At 36.5% G+C, this 18,360-nt stretch overlaps 1 protein-coding gene across 1 annotated transcript; it reads left to right on the top strand.

Annotated features, from left to right (window-relative positions):
• Positions 1 to 6,150: 6,150 nt before the first annotated feature.
• Positions 6,151 to 14,773, top strand: LOC306879602 (inositol hexakisphosphate kinase 2-like). The gene is made up of 5 exons (XM_079432676.1): positions 6,151 to 6,769; positions 8,794 to 9,007; positions 10,649 to 10,818; positions 13,029 to 13,204; positions 13,294 to 14,773. Exons 1-5 carry the CDS (start codon positions 6,559 to 6,561, stop codon positions 13,900 to 13,902), a joined length of 1,380 nt encoding a protein of 459 aa, XP_079288802.1. The 5' UTR covers positions 6,151 to 6,558; the 3' UTR covers positions 13,903 to 14,773.
• Positions 14,774 to 18,360: the final 3,587 nt, after the last annotated feature.

The raw sequence follows: 18,360 nt of genomic DNA, 5'->3' as shown, positions 1-18,360 counted from the left end.
ATGTTATAGGTAATTTATTTAAGTGGTCATTTTATTATTTCATTTTCATGACCATTTGACTGTTTTATTGCAATGTTATATTAAAATGGGGTTGCATTAGTGACAGAAAATGAAAGGTTTAGTAAACTAAATGCTAGTGAAATATATGTACAATGTACATCTAAATAAAGCAAATAGCTGCATTTACTAGTGGTATATATATATATACATACATATATGCGTGTGTGTGTGTAATTTAATTAAAATATAATCCACCTCTATTAAAAGACTGGAAAAACAGCACTATTATTAGGCACTGTGCGAGAATATATGTACTGTGCAGGTATTATTCAGTGACCTGTGCGGATTTGCTCTGAGCTGTCTGGTAAATAGACTTACCTTGAGCCCAACTATTTTCCATCCAGTGCAGGACGTGGCTGTTTAGGGATCTTTGGCCTGTATTGTTGTCAGGTTTGGCTGGTCAGTTTGATTCGTACTTACAGTATGATCTCACTGCTGAGCAGAAGTGTTTGTGTATAGGTCAAATTGGAAAAGGCCTTGTGTTCCTCAGGAGACTTTATATAGTGTTTTTTATGCTGCACATTTTTCTATTGCTTTCCCTCTAACTATACCAGCTGTACTTTATATTGGTTTTCAGGTATGTCAGTCAACACCTTCTCATTTACCCCATACTAATCCATGCTTACTGCTCATGCTACTGTGGGCAAATTCAGGAGATTTGGCCCCCCTTGGTTCCTCAGGGTCATCTTGTCCTCTCTTAATTTCTCTCTCTCATACACAAACACAAAAATTTGGATTCTGTGAATGTCATATCCAGTCATTGCTCTCTAATTGCTAAAAGCGATTCAAAACACACGAGGTGAATTCCTAAAACAGCTTTTGTATGTGATATTTTGAGTGCACTAACCTCTAGTGAATCCTACAATGATGAAACAGATTATATAACGTGCAATTGTGAACATTTAAATCAAGTCATTGTCCTTCTCTTCAGAGCTAACAACTTTGTTTTCTGTGTTATTGCATTATTCTCGATGCATCTCAATTTTCTTGCATAAGGTCACATATTTCTGAAATATTTATGATTATTTAACACAGTGGAAATGAAAATATGTATCCCAGGACTTGACTTTAATTATTAAGAATGGATTGGATCATGAAAAGTAGTCTCTTATACTCTTGAATGTCAGCTGAAAAAGAATTCCCTTTCCTTTAAATTATGTAGACACATATTTTCTCTTTAATAATATGCACTGATAAATCATGCACACTAAGATCAGAACATGAGGAAATTAATTGTATTAAGAAGGTAAATAGAATCAATTTGAATTGTATTTATTTGGCAAAGAATTTGCTACACATCAGTATTCATAACTGCATGCTAACTCGTACCCTTTGTCCCGGTTTGATGATGTCAGTCTGCGCATCAATCCCAATGTCTTTAACTCATTGGTAGCTGCATTGAGAGATTAGCATGGCCCAAATCGCATTACTGTCTCACCTGTCTCCATTAATGAAGCCCAGTCTTGGCTTTGGCTTTGACCTCCAGCTCTTACTGGGTTACAGGGCAGACTGCTCCAACAGACTTCATTTGCAGACACAATGTACCAAGTCTGGGATTGAATTAAGAGGAGTTGAGTGCTGCATTGGCCGTGGTTTAATGCCCTTGTTAGAACTCCGCCAAAAGTGCCACAGCTAACCTATCACTAATTGCAGGATCGGGTGCTCTCATTCTCATTCGGATCTCATATTTACACTGCCAAAGTTCTGAATGTTTCATATCTCAGAATGTACTGCAAAAGCAAGCAACTGCTGAAACTCACTGTTCCGTCTCAGATCAGTTATTAGGCTGGTGTTTCACTCTGTTGGCAGTTCCTCTCCTGCCCTCGTTTTACTACTTAACTGGAGGTCAGAGTTGTTTAAACATTTGTAAAGATATACTGGTCAGTACAGCTCTTAACAGAAGCATATCTGGTTAGCTCTTTGATGAATTACTTGTCATTTAGCAGATGCTGTTTACATAGCATAATAAAAATATCAGGCACGGGCCACCATGGAGCCATTTGGGGTTATGTACCCTATTTAAAGGCACAATGGTTCTCTCAGGGATTCTCAAGTTCACAGGTCTAAAAGGTCTCTGTGATCAAAGTGTCAAGCTGGTGTCACTGGACAAAACCTATAACCGCTGGTATACCATCCCTCAATTAGCATTTGTTCCATTAATGAATAAATGAATTGTGTGGCCCTTTGACACTGCCATGCTCACATTCTAAAGCATGGTAATGATGTTTTAATGTTTAAAGCTCTGTAGCAAAGAAAATGCTGCTAAAGCAAAAGAGATTTCAGTGAATAACAACTTAAATTTGTGTTCTCACTCAAAGCTATTTTGTCTTCAGAATATAAGTTACAGAATTCTTAAATGCTGCTTTATCTTTTTTAGATGAAAAGTCATAGGTTACTCTCTAATTGTGTTTATGCATAACAATAAACATAAAATATCTCATATCTTTTAAAAAATAATAAAACTAAATCTTTTAAAATACCTCAATAAAATTAGACAATGGTAAAAGGAATAGATCTCTGTCTCTGTCTGAAGTCTATTGAAATAATATTGAATAATAAAGATCTATCTGGCTATCTTGGTCCTTTCAAGAAAAGGAGGTCCCTGCTCTGTAGTGGTTTTTGATGCTTTTCATTCTTCTCTCATGCTTTTTCCATGTCCCATTTTCCACTCGTGAGTTCCACAAGGCGGATTAGAGAGAGAGAGAGATTAAAGTCAAACCTGCTGCTTGTGGTTCAACACTACTGCAAATCTCCTACTGTAGAATAGATGATATGTGTATCCATCCTCCTTCAAACTTTGCGCATTCCTCTTTCTCTGAGGAAAATCATGTGGCCAGCTCATTTCATTAACGCTGTGTGATGTCTTCAGAATTATATTGCCCATTTACTCTCATCACCCACCAATATGCACTGAATATCATATAACAGCATTTCATAAACTGCTTTAATCTAAAAAAAAAATAAAAAAAACACTGACACAATACCATTGCCACTGTCTAAAACTCAGCGCTCTCAGTTCCTCAGAAAACAAACATCTGTCCAGACAGGCGAGACACCCTATTTTATTTTGTTGGCTGAATGATTGACAAGTAATCCCCTACCTACCCTGAGGGCCACTGGTATCATGTGTCACCTGTTTTTCCTCTCATTTGCCAGTCTCCTATATTTGCACAGACAATATCAAACTAGTGCTATAATAGAATTTCATGTTCTTTATTAAAAATGTATTGTTTTTAATGTACAAGCAACAGTTGCCTTTGGCTTGCACGCTAGGGGACTAAAGATATTATGTACTATGTAACATAATGTGTTATGTATGAATATTATGCCATGACTTTCAAATAACTCCACAGTTAAACTGCTTAGGAATGGGTGATATGATTGAAATTTTAACCAAAAATTTCATTTTTCTTTTTACAAATTTAAATTTTATGATCGAAATTTTAACCTGTCATTTTGTTTAACCACTGCAGTGATACACATCACCAAATAATTAGGCTTTACACTACATCAAATTGTTAGAAATTGAACTCAATATCACCACATAACAAATTAATAACTCCAAGGACAAGTATTTCCAACCTTATTCACATACATGCCATAAACTTTGTCACAAAATGTAAACTATATTATCATGAAGAAATTTAAGTTAGATTTATAGTACATCCAACAGAAATGTTTAATTTAATTTATTATATTAAATACATTTATTATTTAATATAATAAATTATATTATAACTATCATTGGTTTAAATAATAATCTGAACAGTTATATGTACTTACTTACTCAACTAGTAACAGGCTGAAGACTGTTACAATATTATTGCAAAGCTCTGTATATAATGTTGAATATAGCTCCAACTTTATCCACATACATACAGTATACTCATGTAAAGCGATAATATATAGCAAATCTCAACTGCCTGATTGTTGCAAAAATGTAATCTTATCACACACAGCTCTATATAAAGTTGGATATACAGTCGTGGTCAGAATTATTGGCACCCTTGGTAAATATGATCAAAGAAGGCTCTGAAAATAAACCTGCATTATTAATCCTTTTGATCTTTTATTTTTAAAAATCACAAGCATCTAACCTTTCATTGAACTAAAACAATTGAAAATGGGGGAAATCTCATTATGAAATAAATGTTTTTCTCAAATAACGTTGGACACAATTATTGGCACCCCTAGAAATTCTTATGAGTAAAATATCTCTGAAGTATATTCCCATTCATATTTACAATTTTGAGCATCCAGGGGGATTATGAACATGAAATTATACAGCCATGGCTTCCTGTTTCACAGAAATATAAATAGGAGGGAAAATAAAGTCCAAATTCCCTTAATCATCCATCACAATGAGAAAAACCAAAGAATATATTTCTGATGATAATTGAAGATAATTGAGCTTCACAAATTAGTGAAGTGGCTTTAAGAAAAGAGTTAGAGCAGTGAAAATCCCCATTTCCACCATCAGGGCAATAATTAAGAATTTCCAATCAACAGAAAATGTTACGAGACTGCCTGGAAGAGGACGTGTGCCTATATCGTCCTAATGCACGGCGAGGAGGAGAATTTGAGTGGCCAAAGACTCTCCATGGACCATAGCTGGAGAATTGTAGAGAAAGGTTGAGTTTCGGGGTCAGAAAACCTTTAAAAAAAATTGTCAAACAGCACCTACATCACCACATGTTGTTCGGCAGGGTATCAAGAAAAATGATCTTAGCTCATCCAAAAACAATCTCCAGCATATTCAGTTATTAGACACGAATGGAACTTCAAATGGGACTGGCTTCTATGGTCAGATTAAACTAAAAAATTTGCTTTTTAGCAGCAAACACTCAAGATGGGTTTGGTGTACACAGGGATAAAAAAAAGTACCCCGTGTGTGCAATCAAATATAATGCTGTATTTTTAATGTTGTGGGCCTAAATTTCTGCTGGAGGTCCTGCACATCTTGTTTAGACACATGGCATCATGGATTCTATCAAATACCAACAGATACAAAATCAACAAGTGACTGACTCTGTTAGAAATCTTATAATGGGCCATGTTTGGATCTACCAACTGGACAATAATCCAAACACAAACCTCAAAAACAACACAAAAATGGGTGACTGGGCACAAAACCAAGCTTCTGCTGGCCATTCAAGTCCTCTGACCTGAACCCTGTAGAAAATGAGTGGGGTGAACTGAAGAGAAGCAGCACCAAAATGGAGCTGTGAATCTGAAGGATCTGGAGAGATTCTGGATGAAGGAATGGTCTCTGATCTCTTGTCAGGTGTTCTCTAACCTCATCAGGCATTATAGGAGAAGATTTAGAGCTGTTAAACTGGCAAATGGAGGTTTCAAAAAGTATTGAATAAAAGGGTGCCGTTAATTTTGGCCAATGTGTGTTAGAGAAAAACATTTATTTCATAATGATATTTCCCCCCATTTTATTTCCTTATTCTCCAATGAAAGGTTAGATTTTTGTGATTTTTTTAAATAAAAGATCAAAAGGATTAACAATGCAGATTCATTTTCGCTATACAGTCGTGGTCAGAATTATTGGCACCCTTGGTAAATATGATCAAAGAAGGCTGTATTATTATTTATGTTAAGCAGTTTGGAAACAATGTGCATTGAGAAAAGTGCTATACAAATAAAACTTGAAGGAAAAAAAAACTCTGTTGTTTATTGTTTTTTTCTGTAACTTCTTGGCCAAGTCAATGTTATCTGCTAGTTTATTATAGTTTTCATTTACTGGTAATATAGAAAATTTTCATATCTGTTTTTTCGTTTCCTGTCCCCCGTAAACTGCGTTTTCTGCATTTTCGTGTCGTGAGTGACCCTTGCGAGTACCTTAAAATGTGCACCTTACCAGCTTCCCTAATACATCCATGTCACAGGGAGAAAAACAGCTGAGTCGCTCAGCTTCCCCCTCCCCTCCACCCCAGACTGTTTTCCAACAACATCCTCCCCTCCCCCACCCTTCCTCGCTCTTTGTTCGCATTCTGTCCTCTCCGCTTGTTGCCACCCAACACCGTTTCCAGCGCTCTGATTGGTCGAGAGGCGGAGCTACTAATGCAGCGCTGACATTTTGTCAGTTCGGCGAGAGCTTACGGTGTCAGTTGAAGAGCTTCAGAGAAAGCGGCCGGCGCTCGGGCGTTTAAGCTGCTCTTTCTCGCTTAAAATCCCCTAAATTTCGCCCTTAGAACAACTAGAAGAAGATACAAGCTAGATTATTCGTGTCGTAAAAGAAAAGATTGAATCCAAACACAGAGCTGTGTTCTTTCTTCTGTCGTGTCGCCTTTCTTCCTCCTTCCTGTTTCTTTTGTTTATGTCCTGCTATACGGTGGAGAATATATCACTGACCGTGAATAAACGATAGCGTGAAACGAGATAAACGAAAGACAGAAAGAAAAAGTATTGAGGCCATTTCGTCCTTTTCATCCGTCAACACGTCTGTGGTGTCCAGCTGGACCAGGAGGGATAGTCTAATGCCCCCGGAGGATGAGCCCAGCCATCGAGGGGATGCAGACAGAGCCACAGGGGTATTTGGGGAAAGGGGTGCTCCTTGAGCCCTTTGTGCACCAGGTGGGGGGGCACTCGTGTGTGCTCCGCTTCGGGGAGCAGACGATATGCAAGCCCCTCATCCCCCGAGAGCACCAGTTTTACAAGAGCCTCCCTGCGGCCATGCGGAAGTTTACACCGCAATATAGAGGTACGTTAAGTAGCTACTCATGTGGCGTCTTATTCCGTTGTCCTGGCTATTAAAGCCATTCTTTTCTTTTTTATGACTGTCTTTCGCGTACAATGTGATATTTTTCGGTGTGTTAGACTGTAATAAACATCTTCATGTTAAATGAAGGCCAGCAGTGCTGCTGTTTCCGTCTTAACGAAATTCTCCTCAAGGTGGCGCTGTTGTAATAATTCTTAAAGGGACATTTCACCACAAAAAATAAAATTCTTCTATTATTTACTCACCCTCATGTTGTTCCAACCCGGGTGTCTGTCTTTATTTAGTGGAACCGAAAAAGACAATGAACGTGACTGGCAGGTGCCTCGTTTACAATGAAAGTGAACGGTTACAACCATAACCTTAATGTTTTATAGAAGTTTAAATTACTTTAAATATTTGGGTGTACTGCCTTTGTAAATGTCCCATTTAAGTAGGGCTCCTAAAAGGTAAGTTATTGGCAAGGCTGTACTTTGTTTAACGCATACACCTAGGTGTCTGGGTTTTGTTTGAAGATACCTGAATGTGGAGCGCTTCCCAGCTTAACAAACATGAAATGCAGCAGCAATGGCAAGTGTTGGTTTTTTTCTGGACCCAGAGACTGCCTCCCACACACTTGTGGTTTAAAAATTTGCTGTCATACCTGAGGAAACACCTGGAAAGACCAGTTCAACCGGCTTAGATTTTTGCTTATGTTCATCTGTCTCATTTTTCTCTCTCTGTTACACACAGCCCAGTTTGTATGCACCATAAATCTTAAATGGCCTGTTTTCCAGTGTGATAAGTGTGCAGGACAGTTTTGTATTGGGTGAGGTTGGGGAATGGGCATGATGTCAAAACAGAAGCTTGGGCATCTTTGTGGTTGTTTATGAAATGCATTCTTTTTCTTAATGGTAGGAAGTTATTGTCAATAATATAATGAGTGCCTGATTTAAATATTCTGAATTGGAAGTCTAGGCGAGACTCTGACTGTGTTGTTTGCATTGTGCTCTGTTGTTTTGAAAATAATGCTTTTAAATTTCTTTATAAATATATATATATATATTTAAATGCTTTATCAAACAAATTCATTTTCTGTAATAAAAAAATGCTGATGAAATATAATTTACATGATTTTTTTTGTTCTTTTTAAATATTGTATTAACCTTTTTTTTTTACTTTGATACATTAAAAATATTAGAATAATGTTATTGAGAAAGAGAATAAAAACCACTAACATTACAACAGAAAAATCTTTATTTTAATTTGATATCTGTCTGTCTTTCTATATGAATTTTAAATGAACTTTTTCATGACCTTATCCCTTTTTGTGCTCACTCTATTCTCTCGGAATAACAGATTTTTTTTTTTTTTTGTGCAAAAGATGTTTCTTGTGTATATCTTTCGGGTTCATAATATTCTTGTAATTGTTGTGATGTTTACATGCGATGCGTTTATTTTTTGATGCATTGTGCTTTTTGGATGCTCTTGAATTTGATTCATGAAGTGATATGATACAATAAATAATGTTGGTTTCATCTTATTTTTAGCCTCTTGTCATTCGTTTGTTGGCTGGTTTCCTCCTTGTGTGGCATTGATTGAACGGATGTTTGATGTAGTTTGCTGTGACTGATTGAGAAACTGATCCTTTGAAGCCACTCCTGTACATTGGCTGTTGCTGTTGTTGTTGTTTGATAGACTTCTCTCTCTTCCCAACCCTCAGCCTTCTTTGCTTCCTCTCTTTCTTTTCCAAGAATTTCTGTCTTGTTGTTTGTTTGTTTGTTTGTTATGGATTGTGTGATTCCTATCAGGTGCTGTCGGCTCAGTAGCTTTTGTTAAAGACTGGCGAGCTTTTAAGTGCAAAAAAGAGAAGTGGGTAAGAGATGTTAAAGATTTCCAAGACCGTTTACTTTAAGCTTGGATCTCTGACTAATTCCAGTTTGCTGAAGTGAAATTACTATGATTTCACCTCTGACCTCATTCTTGTTTTTCTCTCTCTCCTCTTCCATCGCTCTCCCATCTCTCTGCAGGTGTGGTGTCGGTGAGTTTCGAGGAGGATGAGGAAGGAAATTTGTGTCTTATTGCGTACCCTCTGCACAGTGAGCTTGGGGACTTGGAGAACGTGGACCCCTCGGCAGACCTGGAACCCAATAACAAAATAAAATGGGTCAGTAAGATGCTGCTGGACAATGAGGGCTACAGCAAGGACCGGTCCAGACACTCTCGAAAGGATAAGGACAAGAGGTGAGGGGACGGTAACATCTGATTGCGCAGTCATCCTAGAAATATGCATAATAGATGCAAAAATAGGGTTGAAGAATTGAAATTTAGAAGTGCTGTTCATTTTTACACCGTTGTTTTTGTCTAAAAATGTCTAAATTTAGTCAATGATTGTTTGTAAGAATAGTTACAGTCATGTAATTTAATGACATGTAATTTAGTCAACAAAAATAACATTTTTAACATGTGGACAAATCTAATAGACTTGCATTGAATGAGAGACCAGAGACCAGGATATAATAGAAACTTGGGAGTGTGTCTTTTTGATATATATGCATCCACCTAACAAGTAGGGCTGAATGATTAATTGAAATAATAAAATCAAAATCACAGTTTGGCTTAGTTCGATTATCAGATTGTGAAGGATGCTGTTTAATTAAATATGTACATGTATGTTTTGGAGTGTGTTCATTTAAATACATGCAGCTCACAATAACAATATTTTTACAGTATCTCAGAGCAGCTATTAATATAGTCATTCTAAAGTTATTTAAATAATAAATTTAAAGTTATTACTATTTTATTAAATAATATTTTTTTTTACAATGAAATGAAAAATAATGAAATAAAAATAATTTTGGTAATTTTATAGTCATATTGATGTATAATCAAACTGTGCAGCAAATTTGCATTTTAAATTGCAGTCACAATTTTTAATTATATTTTTCCCCAAATTGTTCAGCCCTACTATATCCTAATAACTGTTTAGCAATGTGCTATAAGACACTCAGAACAGTGAGCAACCCAATAGCACTGATGTGACAACCACCTATTACATTGTAGCAAAATTTTGCATGAATAAACTCTTGTAAAAAATGTGTATTTAGATCAGAGACTGCAGGCAGGTTCAATGTCTTTCTCAAGGACACAATACTGACAAATAACATACTGTTCCTTGCGGATCGAACCAGCAGCTTTTCAGTTAGCAGTTTTAAGCTTTAGTACCTAGGCCACAATACCCCACATCTCTTGAATAATATTAGCCTGTGTTCTCCTGTAATAATGGCCCTGTTCAGTACTTGTGTGACTCAATGAGAATGTGACCGATCGTAGCGTCCTTGTCGTCATGAGGAGGCGCTGAGCGCACTGACACACAGAACACCCAGCTGGGCAGAGCAGATGCACTCTCAGCTGCTGGCAACCGGACTGCTTCAAATGTGTGTTTTGAGCCAAAGTTTAGCAAGAGGTTATGTAACCAGTGTAGCTTTGTGACTTAGAAGTGACCTCAGTGTGACTGGGGAAGGGGTGAAAGGCCAGCTAAGAGGCATTTGTTCTTTGTGGGGGATTTAGGATTTTAGGATTCATGGGTATTATCCCACCTCAACAAGCCATATGACTTGGGGTGTTTATGTCTGTAGCACAGGAAAACGGCACAGGAAATTGTATACCTTGTATAATTTATTCAGAGATTGCCTTGAAAATAGCCTTGACGCTGGTTTGGCGTTAAAAATTTAATAAATAAATAAACAAACGGCACAGGACGAGTTACACGCCAAAATTTAATACTCAAACTTAAGGATTTGTTTAGATCTCTTAAAACAAGTTCTACCAAGTTAGCTGTAATCTGTCTGTCAGGCTGACCCCCCTCTGTCCTCACCCCTCCAGTGTCAAACGCGAGGAGGAGCTGGAGTGGCTGAAGCAGGCCGAGGTGTTCTACAGCCTGGAGAGTAGCAATGCTGCCGGCCCTCAGCTCAAGCACAACCCCTGGAGCCTCAAGTGCCACCAACAACACCTGCAGAGGATGAAGGAGAACGCAAAACACCGCAACCAATACAGTATCCTTCAGTGCTGCCACAAACAACAAAGATGGATTGTTCTAGTGCAGTTTACTGCTATTGTAAATGGCATAAATTTATATACATAAACAGCACTGTTCACAGGTCAGTAAGGCTTAACCTAACCTTTTTTAAAGAAATTAATTATTTTATTCTGCAAGGATGCGTTAAACTGATTAAAAGTGATGGTAAAGATATTTATAATGTTATAAAATATTTCAAATAAATGCTGTTCTTTTGCTCTCTATTTATCAAAGTATCCTTGAAAACAAATAAAATAAATTAAGCAGCAAAATAAGTTTATAACACTGAAAATAAGAAATGTATCTTGAGCACCAAATCAGCATATTAGAATAATTTATTAGAATGATTTGAAGGATCATGTGACACCGAACTTAAGTAACGCTGTAAATTCAGCTTTGCCATCACAGGAATAATTACATTATAAAATAATAGTAATCATATTTAAATAACAATAATAATACAATTTAATAGTAATAATATTTAGCAAATTACAGTTCACTCTATTTTTGATCAAATAAATGCAGCCTTGGTAAGCATAAGAGTAGTGTGTATTCTTATATAAAAAGTATATTTTCATTAAATATATATTTATTATACAAAACATATGTATATCTTTTATTTATAAAATATTATAATATTTATATTTTAATGTCTGCATATAATAAATATATATTATTACTGAGTTTATTTATTGCAAATGAAATGTATTTCTAAATTATGGAAATTTGTAATAAAAAAAATTATTATATATAATACAAATGAATGATAACAGATTTATAATTAAATACAAAATGTATTTAAATGAATCATTTACATTTTAAAGAAGCACTTATTTTACCCAAATTTTATTTAAGTCACTAAAAATATATATTAAAATCACTACTCATTAATGTAGCTATTCATACTGCACAACAAAAATGCAAAACATTAAAAAGCTTGAATAGCACATTATAAAGCTTGTATTGCTATGCAGATTTACAATTAGAATGACAATTGTGAGGTAAATAGATAAAACGGGCCTATTTATTATGCAGAAAAACAAAGCTTAATTGAAGAGCAGTTCAGTCAAGTCAAGTCTGCTCTATTGTCAATTCTTCCACATGTACAGCACATACATACAGAGAATTGAAATTGCGTTACTCTCAGACCCTTGGTGCATACAGTAAACATTAAACACTGACAGTAGACGTTCTAATACAGATAAATACAGTTTAAACATATGTACATACAACTATGCAGATATACAAATGAGGACATTGTAGAAAAATAAAGAGAGAGATGGATAAAGTGGCATAAGGCACATGGCAGATAGAGTGCAAACCAGTTAAATAAAACAAAACTGTGCAGATATATGTGTATAGAGTGTATACATAGTGCAAGAGGAGCTTATCAGTCTAAGGACATTGTAGAAAAATAAAGGGAGAGATGGATAAAGTGGCATAAGGCACATGGCAGATAGAGTGCAAACCAGTTAAATAAAACAAAACTGTGCAGATATGTGTATATATATATATATATATATATATATATGTATATTAGTGCAAGAGGAGCTTATCAGTCTAAGGACATTGTAGAAAAATAAGAAAAGAGATAGATAAAGTGGCGTAAGGCACATGGCAGAATAGATAGTGCAAACCAGTTAAATAAAACAAAACTGTGCAGATATATGTGTAGTGCAAGAAGAGCTTATCAGTCTGTTAAAGTGACAAGAGAACAGTCTTTTTATCAGACTATCCGAAGAGGTAGTTTGCAGTCAATGCTGGATGAGGTAGTGCTCAGTCCAATGCTGCACAAGTGACAGGTGCTGGTCACAGTTTTTAAGTGTGTGTGTGGGGGGGGGGGGGGGTCGCAGTATCAGTGTTGCATGGGGTAAAAGAGGGGAGTGGGGGCAAGGACGGGAGGGAATTCAGCTTCCTGACAGCCTGATGTATGAAGCTGTCCTTCAGTCTGCTGGTCCTCGTCTGGAGACTCCGCAGTCTCCTCCCTGATGGCAGCAGACTGAAGAAGCTGTGTGTCGGGTGGGTGGGATCACCTGCAATGCGGAGGGCTTTGCGGGTGAGACGGGTGCTGTAGATGTCCTGGAGGGAGGGGAGGGAGACACCAACGATCTTCTCAGCTGCTCTGCTCTCACTGTTCTGAAAAGAAAGGAGAATCTATGTTTCCCTTAACCCAGACCCTCCCATCAGAATTCATCCTGTTGGAGAACCTGACATGGCGCTACACAGTTCCATGCGTGCTTGATCTGAAGATGGGCACGAGGCAGCACGGGGATGACGCATCTGAAGAGAAGAAGGCTGTCCAGATCCGCAAGTGTCAGCAGAGTACGTCCGCCAGCATCGGAGTGCGCCTCTGCGGCATGCAGGTTAGTGTAACTCGTGAGCGTAATTCCATAATATTGGAAGCACTTAAAGACAATGTTTTATTCACACGCTCCTCTTCACTTTTCTTCAGGTCTACCATTCAGACACAGGGCAGCTCATGTTCATGAACAAGTACCACGGCCGTAAGCTGACCCTGTCTGGCTTCAAAGAGGCCATCTTTCAGTTCTTCCACGATGGGAGGCGCCTAAGACGTGAGCTCCTGTCGCCAGTGCTGCGGAGGCTGCGAGACATGCAGGCGGCCCTGGAGGCCTGCGAAAGCTACCGCTTTTACTCCAGCTCGCTCTTGATAATATACGACGGAGACCCTCCGCGATCACGCCACTCCGCAGAGGATGGCCTTTCAGATGAGGAGGAGGAAGACGACGATGAGGAAGAAGAAGAGGAGGAAGAAGAAGAGGAGGGTGGTGCTTTTGGATTCCCTCACGGCACAGGTGCGGCCAGCAGCAGTAGCAACAGCGGTGCCTGTGGCGGCACCAGCAGTTCTGCTGTGGTGCGACGCATGGCCAGACCAGACAGTGGCCCGGTGGTGGACGTTCGCATGATTGACTTTGCTCACACCACGTGTCGGCACTATGGCGAGGACAGTGTAATCCACGAGGGCCAGGATAGTGGTTACATCTTCGGATTGGAGAACCTCATTACCATCATCTCGCAACTAGAGGACCACAGCACAGATTAAACCCCAGCTTCGTTCAAACCAGCATGGCGTTCGAATGGGAAAATGTTTCTTTCTCTTTCTTTTCCTCGTTCTTTCAATCCCTTAAGACGTTCTGCTCAGTAAAATCTCAAAGCTCTAAGTGTTCAGTTGTTTTTTGTTGTAGAGGTTTAAAAAGGGTCGAGAAGCTGACGTCAAGTCGTCACACGATCTGCTTCCTCCATGTTTAGTAGCTTTACTCACTTTCCCCGATGTACTGTTACTAGGTTGCTGCCATTCCCCTTTTTGTTCTATTTATTGAGGAATGGTTATTTACTGAAAAGGAGGACCTGATTTCGTTTCCGTCCTCATTCCTTGAGAAGGTTCTGGAACTTTGATTAGCTTTTGAGCAATCCTTGTTGGATCATGGTGTAAAGAAAGACTGTTAATGCTCTACAGCACCCTCCCCTTGCACCTTTACCCATTGTGCAGAGACAACTATATTCAGATAGTTAATTGACATACAGAGACTATAATAAAGCTTTATTTATTTGTCATATTTCCTAAATAAACTAAAAAGAAAAAACATTGAAAAAGTGAATGGAGCTTCGAAGACTACATTCCATGTTATTAATATTACAATAATGATATTAATAAATATTATTATTTGACATGTTCAGATAGCTCTATCTTATATCTGTCATAAACGGTATGTTGGAGGAAAAATAAAACTTGTTTGTGCTAAATTCTGGTCTCGTACTGTGATTTGTTTGGTTTTTTTTTTTTTTTTTGTGCTGTATCTTATATATCAAATTACAGCTAGTCACTATTAGTCACTAAATCCCAGTTTGGGTCTTGAGCTGTATATGCTAAATAAAGAATAGTGCAATAAAAATATTAAAGGCATAGTTCAGCCAAAAAATGAAAATTCTGTCATTAATTACTCATCTTCGTGTCGTTCCAAACCCGTAAGACCTTCGTTCATCTTCGGAACACAAATTAAGATATTTTTGATGAAATCCGAAAGCACTCTGACCCTCCATGGACAGCAAGGGACCAACCACGATCAAGACAGAAACCAAAGTAAGGACATCGTTAAAATAGTCCATGTGACATCAGTGGTTCAACCGTAAAGTAACGAGAATACTTTTTGTGCACAAAAAACAAAACAAAAATAACGACTTTATTCAACGATTTCTTCTCTGCAAGGACAGTCCGCCACCATATTTGAGAGTACCACGGTGCATGCGCTCCTCTGCCCATAAACATGGCATCATCAGCAGCACCACACGCACAAGCAAGCTTCATAAAATTAAGGTTGATCCACTGATGTCAGTCCCCATAAAGAAATAGCGGAAAATCACTCTACATCATCACAGGTTTTAAGGATGCTAATGTGTTGCCCTGTGTGAAACTTTTAACACAAGGTGTCCTGACCAAGTGGCCTGACCTTTTTCTCTTTACTGGCTGTTTGAGAATTCAGGTGCTTGTCTAGGTTACAAATAGACCTGTATCACTGTCACACAAGGACACACATGTAAAACAGACATGCATTATCAACAGCACTCTTTAAGATTGGAGCTAGCTAGTTTTTTCGCCAGAGAATATTTAGAGTAAAATATTTGATGGTTTATTATAGAGTCAATAATAAAATCAATTAATTAATAATTTGGCACCAAATCAGCATATTAGACTGATTTCTGAAGGATCATGTGACACTGAAGACTGGAGTAATGATGCTGAAAATTCAGCTTTGTCATCACAGGAAAAAAATACATTTTAAAATATATTAAAATACAAAACAGTTATTAAATTGTTACAGTTTTACTTTATTTTTGCTCAAGTAAATGCAGGTTTGGTGAGTATAAGACACTTATTTCAAAAACATAAAAAAATAGTAATTATTCCCAAGCTTTGACTGGCAATATAATAACATTTAATATTCAAATGTGCTAGATTTAGTGAATTATGGTCCATGAACAGCTGGTCCAAAACTAAGCGCTCCACAGGGGGCTTCAGATGCCAAATGATGGGCTTTATGGGCTTTGAGGACAGTGTGCGTTTAATCATTTGGTCTGTTTGGTTGTTTTATCTGCTTTATCCCGTGTCTCAGTGGACTACATTGTTCCAGTGATTTGATGTAACATCATGGATGAGCGCCAATGTGTCAGTAGCCATGTAAATGTATGTATACAAGTGTGAGTGATTTGCCATGATTTTTGTGTCTGAATGTTTGTCAGAATAGTTTAGCATCACCTATTCTCCAGAAGAGTGGTTGCCATGGAAATGGAGCTGTTTGGTAAGACTGAAATCGCTATATTTTTAGTTCTTTTCTCTAGCGCTTGGGATCATGTGTTGGCCTACATACACTAATTACGCCTCCTTTAAAATGTCATGCAAATATCAAATGAATTCCTCCCCAATCTGAAACATAGGGATATGTTTGGCTTACATAATTACTGGTTTGAAGTATTCAGCTTGCTCATTTAGAGAGTTAACATTTGCAAGCTCATTATATGCTCATTATATTTTAGTTCAGTTCATTCTATTCTAGCTTTGTTCTCGCTGTGTTCCTAAGAATTGATCATTGTGAGGGCAAAGCATTGCTCACTTTCTTTGTCTTTTTCTCTGAACTGAGTCACACCTTTTGAGGTCACATTTATACGCACACACATTTCTAAATATTTAGTTTCTCATTCATCGTTCTGTTATATGTTTTTCAACTTTCCAAGTGCTAATATGAGACGCTTTTGATAGACAAACTGGGACAAGTTTCTCGCTTGTAAAGAAAATAATATAAATGAACATTTATAAAACAAAGAAATAAAAGTGTATCTTATATATATCAATTATATATGCTTAAAATAATTAATTACAATTAAAATGCTAAATTTGAGCATTTTCACTATCATTTTATCAAATTCATTTTTATTATAAATATTACAACATTTATAAGTAACTAAAAAGTTATAATTTTATTTAAATAAATAAAAGTTCAAATTCACTAAATTTATTATGCTGAAAATATTTTTAAAGAACAAAACATTTCTACATTTAAAATTGCGCATTTTACTATATATTTTATAAAATACAATTTATCAAATAAATTTGAGAAATAAATAAAACATTTATAAATAAATGAAAGGTAAATTAATTAATAAATGCATTTATGTTTACTTAAATTTACTCAAATTTATTATGCTAAAAATGTAATTTACAATGAACAAAACTTAAATTTAAAATGCAAAATAGAAGCATTTTCACTATATATATATATATATATATATATATATATATATATATTATTTGTATTAAATATTATTTCTATTGACTTTTTTTCTGTTTTAATAACTCTAAAAACACAATGCAATGGTTCAAATTGTGAAAAACATTTTTTTGTTGTTGCAGAAATCAAAATGCAGGTAAAACACCTGTAAAAAAAACAATACAGAAAATTCCTTTATATCAACACTGTACATTGTGCCTTATTTTTACGAATTTTTAGTGTACTAAAATAGAAAATCCCTTTACATTTATGATTTTTATAAAGCGTTTTGCAATTAGCCCTATATTTATAACCTAAAATTAAAATCTTGTCATTATTTACTTATCTCACACAATGCAAAATAAAGGCATTCACTATATAACCTTTAGGATTATGAAATAAACATAATAAATACATAATAAATTAGGTATTTACAAATTATTAAAAAGTTCATGCATAAATTAACTCACTCAAATTAATTAATTCACTAAAATATATTATGATGAAATATATTTTACAATAAACACAATTGTATTCAATTAAAAATGCATAAAAGCATTTAGTTTTTGGACCTCATTGAATATGTGTAGAGAGAGAATAACTATTGCGTTAGGTATCCACTGAGGTTTATTATTCCTTTCTTATGTGACAGGTCAAGTTCAGATTTTAGAAAAGTGAATTTCAAGAGTGATCCTGCATGCGTCATCAGTGTGATTCTCAGTGTAGCAGCTGGGTCATTTATAGAGGTCACTTCATTGACTACACTTGTTGGAAATCAATATTTCATCCCATTCCAGTTCCACTGAAAGCATGTTTGTGGCCACGATTCTTCATATGAAGCATTCAAACAGGTGGGGCAAAGAAATTAGCACTGCTTCACTAGCCAACATCACACGTTACAGCAACTAACAAAGGAAAAAAGAATGTCTTCTCTTAAGAATTCAAGGAGACTAAGACATAAACACACTATGACATGGCCAGCCTTAGGGTCATGAATGGCCCTTAGTGTTTGACACAGTCAGAGAGAGTGAGAGAAAACCAGGCCAAGAAAGAATTAGAATCTTACATAAGCACTGTCATGATGTAAACGCCGCTCCCATATAGCATGAGCAGGACTGTGTTGATTCCATTCTCTGACCGCGCTGTCAACATGTCAATTACACTAACAAGATCAACTAAATCTATCCACAGATGTATTCCTGGTCAGATATATTGACTTGGCTTATTTCATTAAAATA

The sequence above is a fragment of the Barbus barbus genome, assembly GCF_936440315.1.
Source record: "Barbus barbus genome assembly, chromosome: 13".
Taxonomy (NCBI): domain Eukaryota; kingdom Metazoa; phylum Chordata; class Actinopteri; order Cypriniformes; family Cyprinidae; genus Barbus; species Barbus barbus.
The sequence above is the reverse complement of the archived record's forward strand: the minus strand, read 5'-3'. Positions and strand labels throughout refer to the sequence as shown.

What these genes read in the sequence shown, in the direction of transcription:
- LOC306879602 (XM_079432676.1), top strand. Translation starts at nt 6,559, where the DNA reads ATGAGCCCAGCCATCGAGGGGATGCAGACAGAGCCACAGGGGTATTTG. An exon ending in GTTTACACCGCAATATAGAG is followed by an intron (nt 6,770 to 8,793) that starts GTACGTTAAGTA and finishes ATCTCTCTGCAG; the next exon opens with GTGTGGTGTCGGTGAGTTTC. An exon ending in TGCGCCTCTGCGGCATGCAG is followed by an intron (nt 13,205 to 13,293) that starts GTTAGTGTAACT and finishes ACTTTTCTTCAG; the next exon opens with GTCTACCATTCAGACACAGG.